Source organism: Phaseolus vulgaris, chromosome 6 (genome assembly GCF_000499845.2).
Source record: "Phaseolus vulgaris cultivar G19833 chromosome 6, P. vulgaris v2.0, whole genome shotgun sequence".
Classification (NCBI taxonomy): domain Eukaryota; kingdom Viridiplantae; phylum Streptophyta; class Magnoliopsida; order Fabales; family Fabaceae; genus Phaseolus; species Phaseolus vulgaris.
In genome coordinates, this window is record NC_023754.2 from 10,398,329 (window position 1) to 10,412,147 (window position 13,819).

Consider the following 13,819-nt stretch of genomic DNA (forward strand, 5'->3'; position numbering starts at 1 on the left):
ATAGACTTAACAGTAGTTGAGTTTTGGAATAATTTCATCATATTTTCTTTTCTTTTCATATCCGTTATATGGTATATATTAAATGTGGCTTCCTTGTTTTCACTTTTATCAATTTGTGTTCAACGCATAACTCACTTATACAGACTTAACATTAATTGAATTTTGGAATAATTTCATCATATTTTATTTTCTTTCCATATCCGTTATATTGTATATATTAAATGCATTTATTATTTACAAAAAATAATAAATAAATATTAAATTTTAATAAATGTAATACTTAATATATATACTGACACTACAAGAAAAATTCAATTTATCTACGGAAGAATTTCGTAGGTAACAACCAAGATTCGTAGGTAAATCAGCATTACTTACGGATTACCCACGAAACAAAATTCGTATGTAATCTGGACATAGGTAATTTACCTACGGACAGTGTATCGGTAATGTGTCCACAGATAATTTAATATACTTTATTTTTAAAATTTTAATTATTATTATTATTCAATATACTTTATTCAGCATTACTTTTTTTTATTAAATATTATTACTAATAAGTATAATAATAATCATAACATGACAACAAAACTTGACTAATGGTTAAAACTTCTTTGGACATTCCTCAAGGGACTTGGCTTTGAGTTCCACATGCTGCAATTTAGTTCTAACTTTAATTATAATTGTCATAACATATATAAGGATAAAATAGGAAAAAAAAATTAAAGATGAGAATCCCCTTTATAACTAATGAAATTAAATCAAGTATTGATATAAGGATAAACTAGGAAAAAAATTAAAGAAAGTTAAAGAGGAGAATCCCCTTTATATATACATATAGATTATGAAATATTATTAATAATTTTAAATATTATTTAATATTATAAATAATATTAATTTTATTAATATTTTTATTAATAGTATTTATATTATTAATAATATGTATAGATATTTTTATTTATATAACATTAATAACTTAATATTATTTAATTCACTTTATTAATAACATTAATAACTTAACATTAATAATTTAATAACTTAACATTATTTAATTTAACTTTATTAATAACTCCTTCCCCACCATAGAGACCAAAGTAGAATTGACGAGTACGATACGTCAAGAATTAATGGAGGAGATCAGAAAGGAGACTGTCAGATGCAGTTAGAGTTGCGATAGGAGTTTCTATCGCAACAATTTTATGCTGAGTCAGTTGACACGCTTGTTAGTCCCTCTCCCAAGAGCACAAAGGAAAGTTGTGCGGCTCTTACAACATCAGGGAAGGATATCATTGGCCAGATGAGCCAATGTGAGCTACTGGTAGACTGCGACATGCTTCCTTAGGTGGTGGCCATTGAAAAAGTCTATCAAGAGGCCACCACCTTACATAACGTTTCTCTCTCCCCTGATGTGGTGAAGGCAACAGTTGAAAGAGTACGAGTAGCTGATACTTGTGTTCCACTACCTTTAGATGAGGTAACAATTGTGGCTGGTGCATTCCAGACATTCATAGCCTAGCCCAAACACCTCATTCGAGTTATACCAGAACCTCTAGTAAAATTTCATTTCATTATATTAATTTATATTTATATATTACATCTAATTTAATACAAATGTTCTTTATTTTGTAGAAACATCGTCGGAAACCAAGTTCGAAAAAGAAGCATGAGGTTTCGATTGATGATCCTATAGCTTCCTTAGTTGCAACTGCTAGAGAGATTGGTTAAGACCCTTTGGAAGATCCGTGGGATGATACGTTTTTTGAAATAAACACTAACATGCCACTGTACATATACATGCCGAATATGTTAGAATTTGTAGTTGGGGATCAAGAGCTCAATATAAATATAATTCAATTTTTTATCATGTAAGTATCTTTACAAATATTTCAATTTACTTTATATTAAATTATTATTGATTATGCTTTAACTAATAACATGTAGGTCTTTGCATGGAGTTTCTATCACTGATGGGAATGAAGATGCATATAGATTTTGTCCCGACCAGTCCTCGGTCATCAACCCAGAGACTGACCTCAGACATCGCGCATTGATGCTTAATGATGGAAGGGGGCCACGTGAGGTGGACCCCAGACGCACCTACCAGGGAATTTGTTAGTCTTTGATATTTGTATCCTAAGCCCCGATGTTGGAGATCGATATCGAACCCCACCAGTAGGGGAAGAAGATCGGACATTGGTCGTCAGGACGTTGTAAAGGGCCACGTAAGGTGGGCCCAATAAGATAACAGTTAAAAACAAGAGATATGTGAGAAGCCTAAGTCACGAGGGATCCATGCATGTGGTGTGTATGACACATTAAGGCGCAACACGTGTGGATAATCCTAGGAGGCGTTAAGGCCCATTAGGGTTAGGCTTTCCAGGGAAAGCTGCATGCATGGGACGTGAATACTTAGTGCACCCACGAAGTAGATGGCACTAAAGATTAGGTGCACAAGTTGGTACCTAAGCGGCCACTCTGATATTCGTTGCACTTTAGTTAAGGAAAGTTCATGTGCCAGATACGCTAAGATTCTATGGATAGCGTCGCAAGGACATTCTCCAAGGAACCCTAGTCAAGGGTAACAACACAAAGGTAAACCCTAGTTTCAGCATATATAAAGGTTGTCAAAACCCTAGTAAGGTACGCAATTTCTAAGACTGAAGCTAATATACATACTTGGTGTTTCTTTTCCCTAATACTAACTTGAGCGTCGAAGTGCAAACGGCCGCTAGGGCGCCCCTTTGTCTTTTGCATGTGAGTGGTTTCTTGATCAAGAATGCACGTTTCTCAGGCAAGATTGAAGGGCCAAAGCATTTGTTGGAGTCAACCGGCGGAGCGAGTCAACCGGCAGGAACATTTGGCGCCCCGTGGGGCCCGTTAAAACAAGGTCCCACTCACAGCTATGTTAAGAGTCTTTACCAACAATGTGAGGAGTACGAGGCAAGCAACTATTGGATCCGCAGGAAGGGTACCCTCTGGGGGGGGACAACGTTACCATGCAACAAATCTTGGATACGATGCGTGCCCTCCAAGTAGAAGTAGCGGCTTCCCGAGTGGACAACGCAGAATTGCGCAGAGCCAATGAAGAACTACGTAGGGATTTGCAATATGTAGGGGAATGCGCGACAGACGAACGTGCCCCGCCGGCACCACCTAGGGCCAAAGCACCTGTTAGAGTCAACCGGCGGAGCGAGTCAATTGGCAGGAACATTTGGCGCCTACCGTGGGGCCTGTTAAAACAAGGTCCCACTCACAGTTACGTTAAGAGTCTTTACCAATAATGTGAGAAGTACGAGGCAAGCAACTATTGGATCCGCAGGAAGGGTACCCTCCGGGGGGGGGACAACGTTACCATGCAACAAATCTTGGATACGATTCGTGCCCTCCAAGTAGAAGTAGCGGCTTCCCGAGTGGACAACGCAGAATTGCGCAGAGCAAATGAAGAACTACGTAGGGATTTGCAACATGTAGGGGAATGCACGACAGACAAACGTGCCCCGTCGGCACCACCTAGGGCACGTCCCATGCCGTTCTCATGAGCAATCATGAATACGGCGTTACCAACGACGTCTCTGGGCCCGAAGGTCTCCTTCACAGGAGTAGAGTGTTGAAGATGGATGAAGCTTGTCTCTGCCTACCCTTAGTGTGTTTGATGTAGATTTTAGCTGGTTTGCTTTGAAGGTTGTAATGTGTCTTAGATGATCTTGTACTTTAGGTTTGTGTGTGTTCAAGGTTGCCTTTTGCTACATGACCCATCCTAGATGCCAAATCAAGGGAGCAAGATCAAGCACATGATGTGGTTAAATGGTTTTGAAAAGTTTTTTAAAGGTTTCTTAAAAAGTTTGATGCAGTACAAAAATAAATCTGTTTTCTTGAGAAACAATAGGTTTATTTTTGCTCTGTTAAAAGGATTTTCGAAATTCAGTTAGGGCACCTAAGGTAAAGCTCAATCTGTTATTTCAGTTAAGCTGAGCTGGTAGTTTTTTAACATTTAACCTGTTGTTTTTAGATTTAATCTGTTGTTTTCAAAACTGCTAGGGAACTGCTTTTTGAAAAGTGGTTAGAAACTGTTCTCTATAAAATAAAATGCCCTTCTCACAAGAAGGTGTGCTGAGCAACCACAGTTTTAACAGAGACAAAAACGTTTCTTGAGTGAGAAAGAGAATTGAAAAAGAATTTGCAAAGGTTTTTTTCAAAGGAAAATACATGTGTGCTTGTTCTTGAAGAACCTTGTGCTGGATAAAGGTGTTGGTGCTGTCTTGAAGCAAATAGAACAACTGGTTTATGTTCTTGCAACACAACTTCAGGTGTAATCCTTCCCTTATTCATTCTTGTAATAGGTGTAAGTGTTAGTCACTCTTTGATAGTGTTTCTTGGAGTGCAAGGTGTGCTGGAATAGTGTTTTTCAGCCTTGTTTGTTGAAGTTCTTGAAGGGTTCAATAACTGTTGTGTATGTTGTAATTGGTTGCACGTGTTTTAGTGGATTCCACCTTGGAGTAAGGTGAACTGGACGTAGCTCTTGATGAGTGAACCAGTATAAAAATTCTCTTGTGTTTCTCTCCTCATCCCTGCACTTATTTCTAAGTTTTCACATAATCTGTCAAGAAAGGAATCTGTTCTTTTGAATCTAAATCTGTTAATTCTGGACCTGATAATATCTGCCATTCTAGCTTGTTAATCAATCTTCTAAACATAAATCAAGCTGCTATCTGAATATGTAATATGGCTAAAGTGTGAATTGGTTGTCTTGACTGAACTGTGACATTTGGTCATTTCCCTAGATGCTTTATGTTAAGTAAAATTGATTAATCTTGTGATATAATTCACAACTTTGTAAGCTGTAAAAGTTAATCAATTTGTCTCTGCTATTCTTGCTGGTTGATCTAAATCTTGTTGATCAAGTTCTGTTTTTGCTAAAGTCATTTGGAAAATCAATCTGCTTCATCTAGAATCAATCTGTTCTTTTTACCTATAATATACTGAAAACAGTTTGTGCTTGCGAAAATTTGATAAGCTCAATTCACCCCTCCGCTCTTGAACTTAGACACTGTTTAACTCTAACATAGAGGACCCAGTGGCCCATCTCACAACGTTCCACACCCAGATGATGCTCACTGGAGGATCTGACACCATGTACTGCAAAATGTTGATGAGCACACTATCAGGCGTGGCGTTGGAGTGGTTCGTTAGCCTTCCCGACGGACACATCACCAACTTCAACCAGTTTGCTACACTATTCAGAGAGCAGTACCTTGTGAACCAGGCCCCCACCCGACTTTCTTATGACATTTTCAATGTCAAACAGTACCAGGGGGAGTCCATGAAGGACTGCCTGAACAGGTTCGGTGTTCAAGTGGTGAGATTGAAGCCCACTGATGAAGCCATGATAGTACATGCCTTTGTCAAGGAAATGTTGCCGGGACCTTTCAATGAGTCACTACTAAGGTTCTACCCGAAGACGTTCTGATATGATATAAAAAACATGATAGAGATATGATATGAACATGTTATGGATTCAACAAGAGTTGGAATATGATTAGGCACTTTTTAAGAATTGGATCAATGTTCTTAACATTGAAGAACTCACCAAAACACAAGTAACTAAGCCAAACTCACATAAAAACCCATTTTGAACAACAAACCCATGGATAGAAACTCAAGAACACAACATATAACATTTATACCCATGGAGGACGTGACCAAAACAGCAAGAACAACCAATTTGCATCGATTAAAATTGAATATAAGTGTAGCAAATGAAAGAGGACATCATAAGGAAGAGATTGCACCGATTGAAAGTGAAAACAAACAAGTATAACAAAAATGGGTAATTTGGAATGAAGGGAAAATGGACTTATGTGGATGAAGCTCTTGGAATGTGCACGCCACTTGAAGGATGGTTGGCTTCAAGATGAGTGTTGTTGCCGCCACTTGAGAGCCCAAGAATTCACTCAAGATAAGACTAGAAGAGAAGAAGACACAAGTCTCTCTCAATTTCACTCACCAATTTGGGAGAGGTTCAATACTCACAAAACCAATCTTATTATTTCAAAGACCTAAGCACCCCTTTTATAATAGAGAGGGCTGGTCACAAAGTACAAGAGAAGCTTACAAGAGAAGCTTTTGAAAGGTCACCTTCCAACTCCTTCTATTCTAGCGCCTAAAGGAGTGTTAAAAGACAACTTTCTAGTTTCTTCCTAAAAACTAACGCCTAAGGTACTTACAAAAGAGGTTTCTTTTTGGTTTCCCTCTTAGTACCTTCCCAAACACTACTCCTATATGTTTTACAAATTTATACAAAAGAAATCACAAAGAAAGATATTAATTGAAGCCCATTCTTGAATTCTTGTTGGCTTTGGGCTTGATCCTCTCTTTATTTAATTCTTTAATTTTTTAGAAGACTAGAAGGAAGAACTTTAAATGTTTGGGTGGATGGCCTCTTCCTCCATTAGTAAAATCCTCTCTTACTTGATCTCCATTACGTTCACAGAGATTAGACGTCGTGCGTTAGCACACATCGCCGCAGACGATCGAGTAACACAGAAACAAGGTCTTGTCGGCCCTGCCCGACCTCGAGCGGCAGCACGACCTCCACCAATGAGGGTGCATGAGGCAACCACGGAGAAAAAGGGGGCGGGAAAGCCCTATGAGCGGATCCACACACGCGCGCGAAAAGACCCACCCCCGAAACATAACTTTCGTGTGGAACTCAAGGAGTTGATCGCCATCTCGAACATAGCAGCGAAATTGAAGCTACCGGCGAAGACAGATAGGAAGATGGTGCCCAACAAGAATGCTTGGTGTGAATTTCACCAGGCAAATGGTCACTACATACGAAATTGTTTGGCCTTGGCGCATCAACTAGATGAACTGGTGAAGAGCGGTTTCTTGAAGGTCTATCTTCAAGAGGCACAAGACGATCAGGCGTTGGTAGCTGCGGGAGCGGATCAGGGGCACGAGGTTCCTATCCACGGAGAGGTAAACACTATCTCGGGAGAATTCTCAAGAGGAGGGTGCATTGCCTCCCAGTGAAAGAAGTACGCACGAAAGGTGATGGTGGTGGAGATACTACAGACGGACTTGATCCCCGACGTCGACCTAACCTTCACGAAAGTCGACCTCCAAGATGTCATACCTCACGATAATGATCCGATGGTAATCTCGTTGGTCACAACCGGGAGAAGGGTGCATCGTGTCCTTGTAGACCTAGGAAGTTCGGCAGATGTTATGTTCCTGACAACCCTCAACCGGTTGCAACTGTCCACGGACGAATGAAAGCCCTACACCCGATGTTTTTATGGTTTTGCATGGGACAAAGTGGTGGTTCGCGGGCACATTGAGTTGAGGACAACATTCATAGATGGCACGTCTTCACGCACTACAAGCATTAGGAACCTCGTCGTTAATGCTCCCTCGGCTTATAACATATTGTTGGGGAGACCGACTTTAAACAGGTTGGGAGCAGTTCCCTCCATGAGGCACATGAGGATGAAAATGCCTTCCCTCGAAGGGGCAGTGATCACCATTAAGTCTGACCAAAGGGAGGCTAAGAAGTGCTACGAAAACAGCCTCAAGACAAAGAGAGGGGTGTTTTCTGTCACAACTAGACCACCGAGGGAAGACAGAGTGACCCGTGAAGAGATCGTACGAGAAAATCGACCCGAGCCTGCTGGAGGTGTGGTGGAGAAGGAGATCGGAGGAAAAATGTTCAAACTTGGGCAGTCTTTGTGTAAGGAGTCACAGGATCAAGTCGTCGAGGTCATAATGCGACACCTCGACGCATTCGCATGGACCTCTGCCGACATGCCCGGTATCGACCTTGATTTCCAGTGTCATTGCCTCACTATGGACCCCAAGGTCCGACTTGTCTGCCAGAGAAGGCGAAAGTTCAACAAAGAAAAGCTTCAGGTCATACGGGAAGAAACGGAGAAGCTCCTAAAGGCTGGCCACATCAGAAAAATCCAGTACCTCGAATGGCTAGCCAACTTGGTACTAGTAAAGAATGCCAATGGGAAATGAAGGATGTGTGTCGATTTCACGGATCTCAACAATGCCTGCCCAAAGGATTCTTACCCGCTGCCCAATATCGATGCCTTAGTGGACAGTGCCACCGGGTGTAGGTTACTCAGCTTCCTGGATGCCTTCTCTGGCTACAACCAGATCATGATGCACCCCAAGGATGAGTGTAAGACCGCGTTCTTGACAGATTTGTCTTGTTATTGCTATAAGGACATGCCCTTTGGGCTAAAAAATGCAGGGCCACCTACCAATGACTAACGGACAGAGTACTAGCGCCCATGTTGGGGCGGAATGTCCAAGCGTACGTATATGACATGGTGGTCACCTCCCAGCAGAGGGAGCAACACGTAGCTGATCTGGAAGAGCTATTTACTACGATAGCAAAGTATAGGCTAAAGTTGAACCCAGAGAAGTGCGTGATCAGAGTGGAGGCAAGAAAGTTCTTGGGTTTCGTACTCACTGAACGAGGAATTGAGGCAAATCTCGAGAAGTGCGCTGCCGTAATAGCTATGAGAAGCCCAATCTCAGTGAAAGAAGTACAACAATTGACGGAGCGCATGGCCACTCTGTCCAGATTCGTATCGGCAGGAGGAGACAAGGGACACCCTTATTTCCAGTTCCTGAAGAGGAACAACAGGTTCGTCTGGACCCGTGAGTGTGAGGAGGCGTTCGTCAAACTGAAGGAGTACCTGGCCAACCCTTCGGTGTTATGCAAGTCAGAGTTAGGTATCCCACTCTGTCTATACTTCGCAGTTACGAAAAGGGCGATCAGTTCGGTCCTATTGAAGGACCAAGACTAAGTACAGAGGCCAATCTATTTCGTCAGCAAGGTATTGCAGGGGCCGGAGGTGAGATACCAGGCCTTAGAAAAAGCAGCCTTAACGGTGGTATTCTCAGCAAGAAGACTCTGCCACTACTTCCAGAGCTTCACCGTGATAGTGATGACGGACCTTCCAATGCGCAAGGTTTTGCAAAAAACCGGATGTGGCGAGGAGAATGGCACGATGGGCGGTGGAACTTTCTGAATTCGACATACACTACGAACCTAGAGGCCCCATCAAGGATGCCGACTTCGTAGTGGAACTCTCCTCGGCAACCACACACCAGGAAAGGGCAAATTTCAGGTGGGTACTCTCTGTAGATGGTTCCTCAAACCAACAAGGTAGTGGAGCAGGTCTTATCTTGGAGGGACCGGATGGGTTGCTGATTGAGCAGTTCCTACAGTTCGCCTTCAAGGCCAGCAACAACCAGGCGGAGTATGAGACCCTGATCGCGGGAATGTTGTTGGCTAAGGAGATGGGAGTAAAGGGGTTGTTAGCAAAGAGCAATTCCTTATTAGTTACATGCCAGGTGACGGGGGAATACCAAGCTAAAGACCCTCAGATGGCCGCATACCTTGAATACGTCTAGGTCTTGAAGGAGTCGTTCGAAGTGTTCGAGTTAGTCCATGTACCCAGAGAACAAAATGCCCGAGCTGACTTGCTTGCAAAACTCGCCAGTTTGGGCAAGGGGGCAGACAAAGGACGGTGATTCAGAAGACCCAGAAGACACCCCGAACCACCACGGGCAATACAACAGAAATCCACCAAATTAGCACATTGGAAGGGATGAGAAAGAGTCATCGATCGTTGATACAAGAGACAGTGAAAACACCCAGAATAAGCAGGTACCCAGTCGTTGAAGAAATAGCGGCGCAAGTTTGCCAGGTTGAGTTAGGAGAAACCTGGATGATGGCCTACCAGCGCTACTTAGCTGATGAGATACTCCCGTTAGAGCCCGCAGAAGCTCGGAAAATCAAGAAAAATTTGAGCAAGTACACCCTGATCAATGGGAAATTATTCAGGCACGGATTCACCCATCCTATACTGGTATGCGTGGACGGTGAGCAATGCACGCGCATCATGGAAGAACTACACGAAGGGATATGCGGTAGCCACATCGGTGGCCGATCTCTCTCGTTAAAGGCCATTCGTGCAGGATATTACTGACCAACCATGAGGGAGGATTGCACGAGATACACCCAATGGTGCAAGCAGTGCCAACAACACGCAGATTGGCACAAAGCGCCCCCAGGGGAGTTGAGATCGATATACAACCCATGGCCATTTCATACCTGGGGAATCGATATTCTAGGGCCTTTCCCTTTGCCGGTACGGCAGATGAAGTACCTCGTGGTTGCCATAGAATATTTCACGAAGTGGATCGAGGCCGAACCAGTGGCACAGACACGACCCATAAAATCCAACACTTCGTGTGGAAAAACATAGTGTGCCGCTTCGGAATCCCGAAGAGGTTGGTATCCAATAATAGTACCCATTTTACAAGCCAACAATTGGGCAAGCTATGTACGAAGCTGGGGATAACGCAAGTATTTCCATTAGTAGAACACCCCCAGATGAACGGACAGGTCGAGTCGGCCATCCGAGTTCTGCTCAGAGGTCTGAGAATAAGGCTGGACAAAGCCAAAGGGATCTGGGCAGAAGAAGTTCCTAGAATTGTGTGGGCCTACCACACTACCCCTCAGTCCACAACCAAGGAAACGCCATTCAGCTTGGTGTATGGTCCGGACGCTATGATCCTAGTAGAAATCCAGGAAAACTCACCACGTTTCTAGAACTTCGTGGTCGAGGAGTCGAACAAGGAAAGAAAGGTGAACTTGGACCTACTGGATGAAGTGAGGGAGGAAGCAAGGATTAAAACTGAAGCCTTGAAAAGAAGGGTGGAGCTCCAACCTGAGACCTCGGCAGTTCCAGGTCGCCGACCTGGTGATGAGGAAGGCCCACCTGATAGAGATCAAATAAGAGAGGATTTTACTAATGGAGGAAGAGGTCATTCACCCAAACATTTGAAGTTCTTCCTTCTAGTCTTCTAAAAAATTAAAGAAGAATTTAAATAAAGAGAGGACCAAGCCTAAAGCCAAAAGAAGACTACAAGCTTTCAAGAATGGGCTTCAATTAATATCTCTCTTTATAGTTTCTTTTGTATAAATTTGTAAATAATATAGAATAGTGTTTAGGTAGGTGCTAAGAGGGAAACCTAAAGATACCTCTTGTGTAAAGAATCTTTAGATATTAGCTTTAGAAAAATCTAGAAAGGTATCCCTTCCTTATCCACTTTAGGCGCTAGAAGTGGAAGAGTTGCAAGGTAACCTTGTTTAGCTTCCTTTGTAAGCTTCTTGTACACTCGTGACCAGTCCTTCTCCTATAAAATGAGGGCTTGAGTCTTTCTAATACAAATTTGATATTTTGAGTACAGAAATTCTCCCCAATGAGTGATTGAGAGACTTGTGTCTTCTCTTACCATAGTCTTATCTTGAGAGCAATCTTGGAACCTCAAGTGGCGGCATCTACACTCATCTTGAAGCTTTGCATCCTTCAAATGGCGTGTTCCTCTCCAAGGACTCCAACCACATAAGTTCTCTTCTCCTTTCCATCTTATTCATCCATTTCCATTCCCAAATAAACTCTAAAAACATGTCTTAGGCTTTTCTAATCATTGTAATCGGTTCTTTTACTTGTTCTTGCACTTTTGTTCGGTCCATTTGGTTCCTAACATGTTTTGTTCGGTTCATATCATTCTTTGGCTGTTTTAATCGATTCATTAGCTTTCTTTCATGCTTTTGTTCGGTTAATTTGCTTTCTAGTTAGTTTTAATCAGTTCCTTTGCTTCTTTGTTCATTTTAATCGGTTCATTTGACAAGAAATTGATTTCCACATGAGTTTTGGCTTGTTTGCTTAAGATTTGGTGAGTTCTTGAATGAAAGAACATTGATCCAATTCTAGAAAAGTGCCTAATCATATTCCAACTCAAGTTGACTCCATAACATGTCTATGAAACATCTCTATCTTGTTATTGGAATCATATCACCACCCGTACCAGTTAGAAAACAAGTTATCTCCTTAGTGGACCGGTCCTTTCAGAATAACGCAGGCCCTCGGTGATGGAGATCAAGCTCAAGTGGACATGGAGGCCAATCATCAAGAGCAAGAATAGGTTGAGGTTCAAGTGGAGGACGCCCATGGAGGTCAAAGCCAACCTCAAAGGCTTACAAGAAGCATGTTCAAAGCTTTAGGAGCTAATGGACGTTTATTTTCTCTTTTTGTAATTTCTTTGTTTGAAGGTGCTTAGAGGGAAACATTAGAAACCTCTTTTGTTAAAGCATCTTTAGGTCTTTAGATTAGGAGTCTTAGGGGGGGTGCGTTAGTAGATAGGTGTAGAAGTAACTAGGGAGGTGCCAAAGTGAGAGAGAAGGTCACACCTTCTTCATGACCATAGTTGGCGCCACTTTCATTAGCTTTTGGGGGGAATTTTGAATTTAATTTGCCTTGCATTTCAGCACCTCTAGGCTATAAATTAAGGTGCTGCCCTTGTACATTTCAGATTTGAATTTTGATTAGAGAAACTATACTCAATTTTTGAGAGAGCATTGGAGAGCTTTGTGCGTTCCTCACTAGTCTTCTCTTGAGAGTTCAATGGTTACCTCAAGTGGCGGCTTGCACACTTATCTTGGAGTCTCCATCCTCCTAGTGGCGTGATCATCCAACCATTCCTCCATCTTCATGAGCTTTTCTCTTCTCCTTCCTTCCTTCTCTTTTTATGTTCATGTTTCAGCTTGTGTTCCTTGTCTTTTTGTTCGGCATTTTCATTTTCCAGCTGGCTGTTCTTCTTCTATTTTTATTTTGGTCCGGTGCCTTTTAATTTCCAACACTTCTATTCAGTTTTCTTGCCTTTTGTTCCTTTTCAATCAGTTCAATTTGACAATATGTGGAACTTCCATATGAGTTTGGGTTTTGGTACTAGTTTTGGTGAGTTCTTGATTGTAGAACATTGATCCAATTCTATCTTAAAGTGCCTATCTCATATCCAACTCAAGATGATTCCTAAGAATGTCAAGAATCATTCATATTGCGCTAGTGGAATCACATCATGTGGTATCATGAGTTTAGGTGTGTTCTTGTTTAATTTTTGAGTTGTGTAGCACTTTAATTTCAAGAGCCCTTTAATTCTTGCTGTTTACATTTCTGTTTTTAGGCTTATTTGAGTTTTATTGCTGTTTTCTTTATTTTGCCTATCATGTGTTTGAGTATTTTCCTTTTTGAATCCATACAAGTTTTGTCTTAGTCATGTTTTCCCATAATTGTCACCACTTCTTGTAGTACTTTTATTTGAATTTTTTGTTTCTTGCTTTGGTGTCATATAATTTTTTGAGTTTGATATTTGATCCTTTGTGCATTTTATGTTTTAGAATTGAGTTCATACTTGTATTTTAGACCTATACAAGTTCCTATACATCATTTTCCATTATGTCTTTGCTAGTTCTTTATACTGTTTTTCATTCCTGTTAGGATTCCTCTGTTTTCTGAAAACATGCTTACTGTTTTTCCTTATTGCAATTGATTTACTCACTGGAAAATTCTGAAATTCGGGATTTTTGTTCTTCAAAGTGTTAGAAAAGAGTAGAAAAAAGAAGTACTCAAAAATTCAAAGTACACAAAAAATGATAAATAAAATACAAAAAGTGTACAATTCTGCCAAAAAAAATACGGTAATCTGGCAGCGATTTTGAAAAATTTATCTCAATTACTTGGCTTACTGTTTTTAATTGATTCCAGTGCCATTATTGAGTTAACATCTTGAAGTTTCTGTGGTTTAAATTTCATAATCCAGTTCGCTCTACATCATTCCAGTTAAATCAGTGAATATCAAGCACAGTTTGCATTAAAAAACAATTTCCAGTAGCTAATTTTTTTGTTTTCTTCATCTACTCTAGTGCTTTTCCTTAAGTATTCTTTTGTGTGCC

At 41.2% G+C, this 13,819-nt stretch overlaps 1 protein-coding gene across 1 annotated transcript; it reads left to right on the plus strand.

Annotated features, from left to right (window-relative positions):
* Nucleotides 1-5,104: 5,104 nt before the first annotated feature.
* On the plus strand, nt 5,105-5,467 carry LOC137833356 (uncharacterized). The gene has a single exon (XM_068641708.1). The coding sequence runs from the start codon at nt 5,105-5,107 to the stop codon at nt 5,465-5,467; it is 363 nt and encodes a 120-aa protein (XP_068497809.1).
* The last annotated feature ends 8,352 nt before the right edge of the window (nt 5,468-13,819 follow it).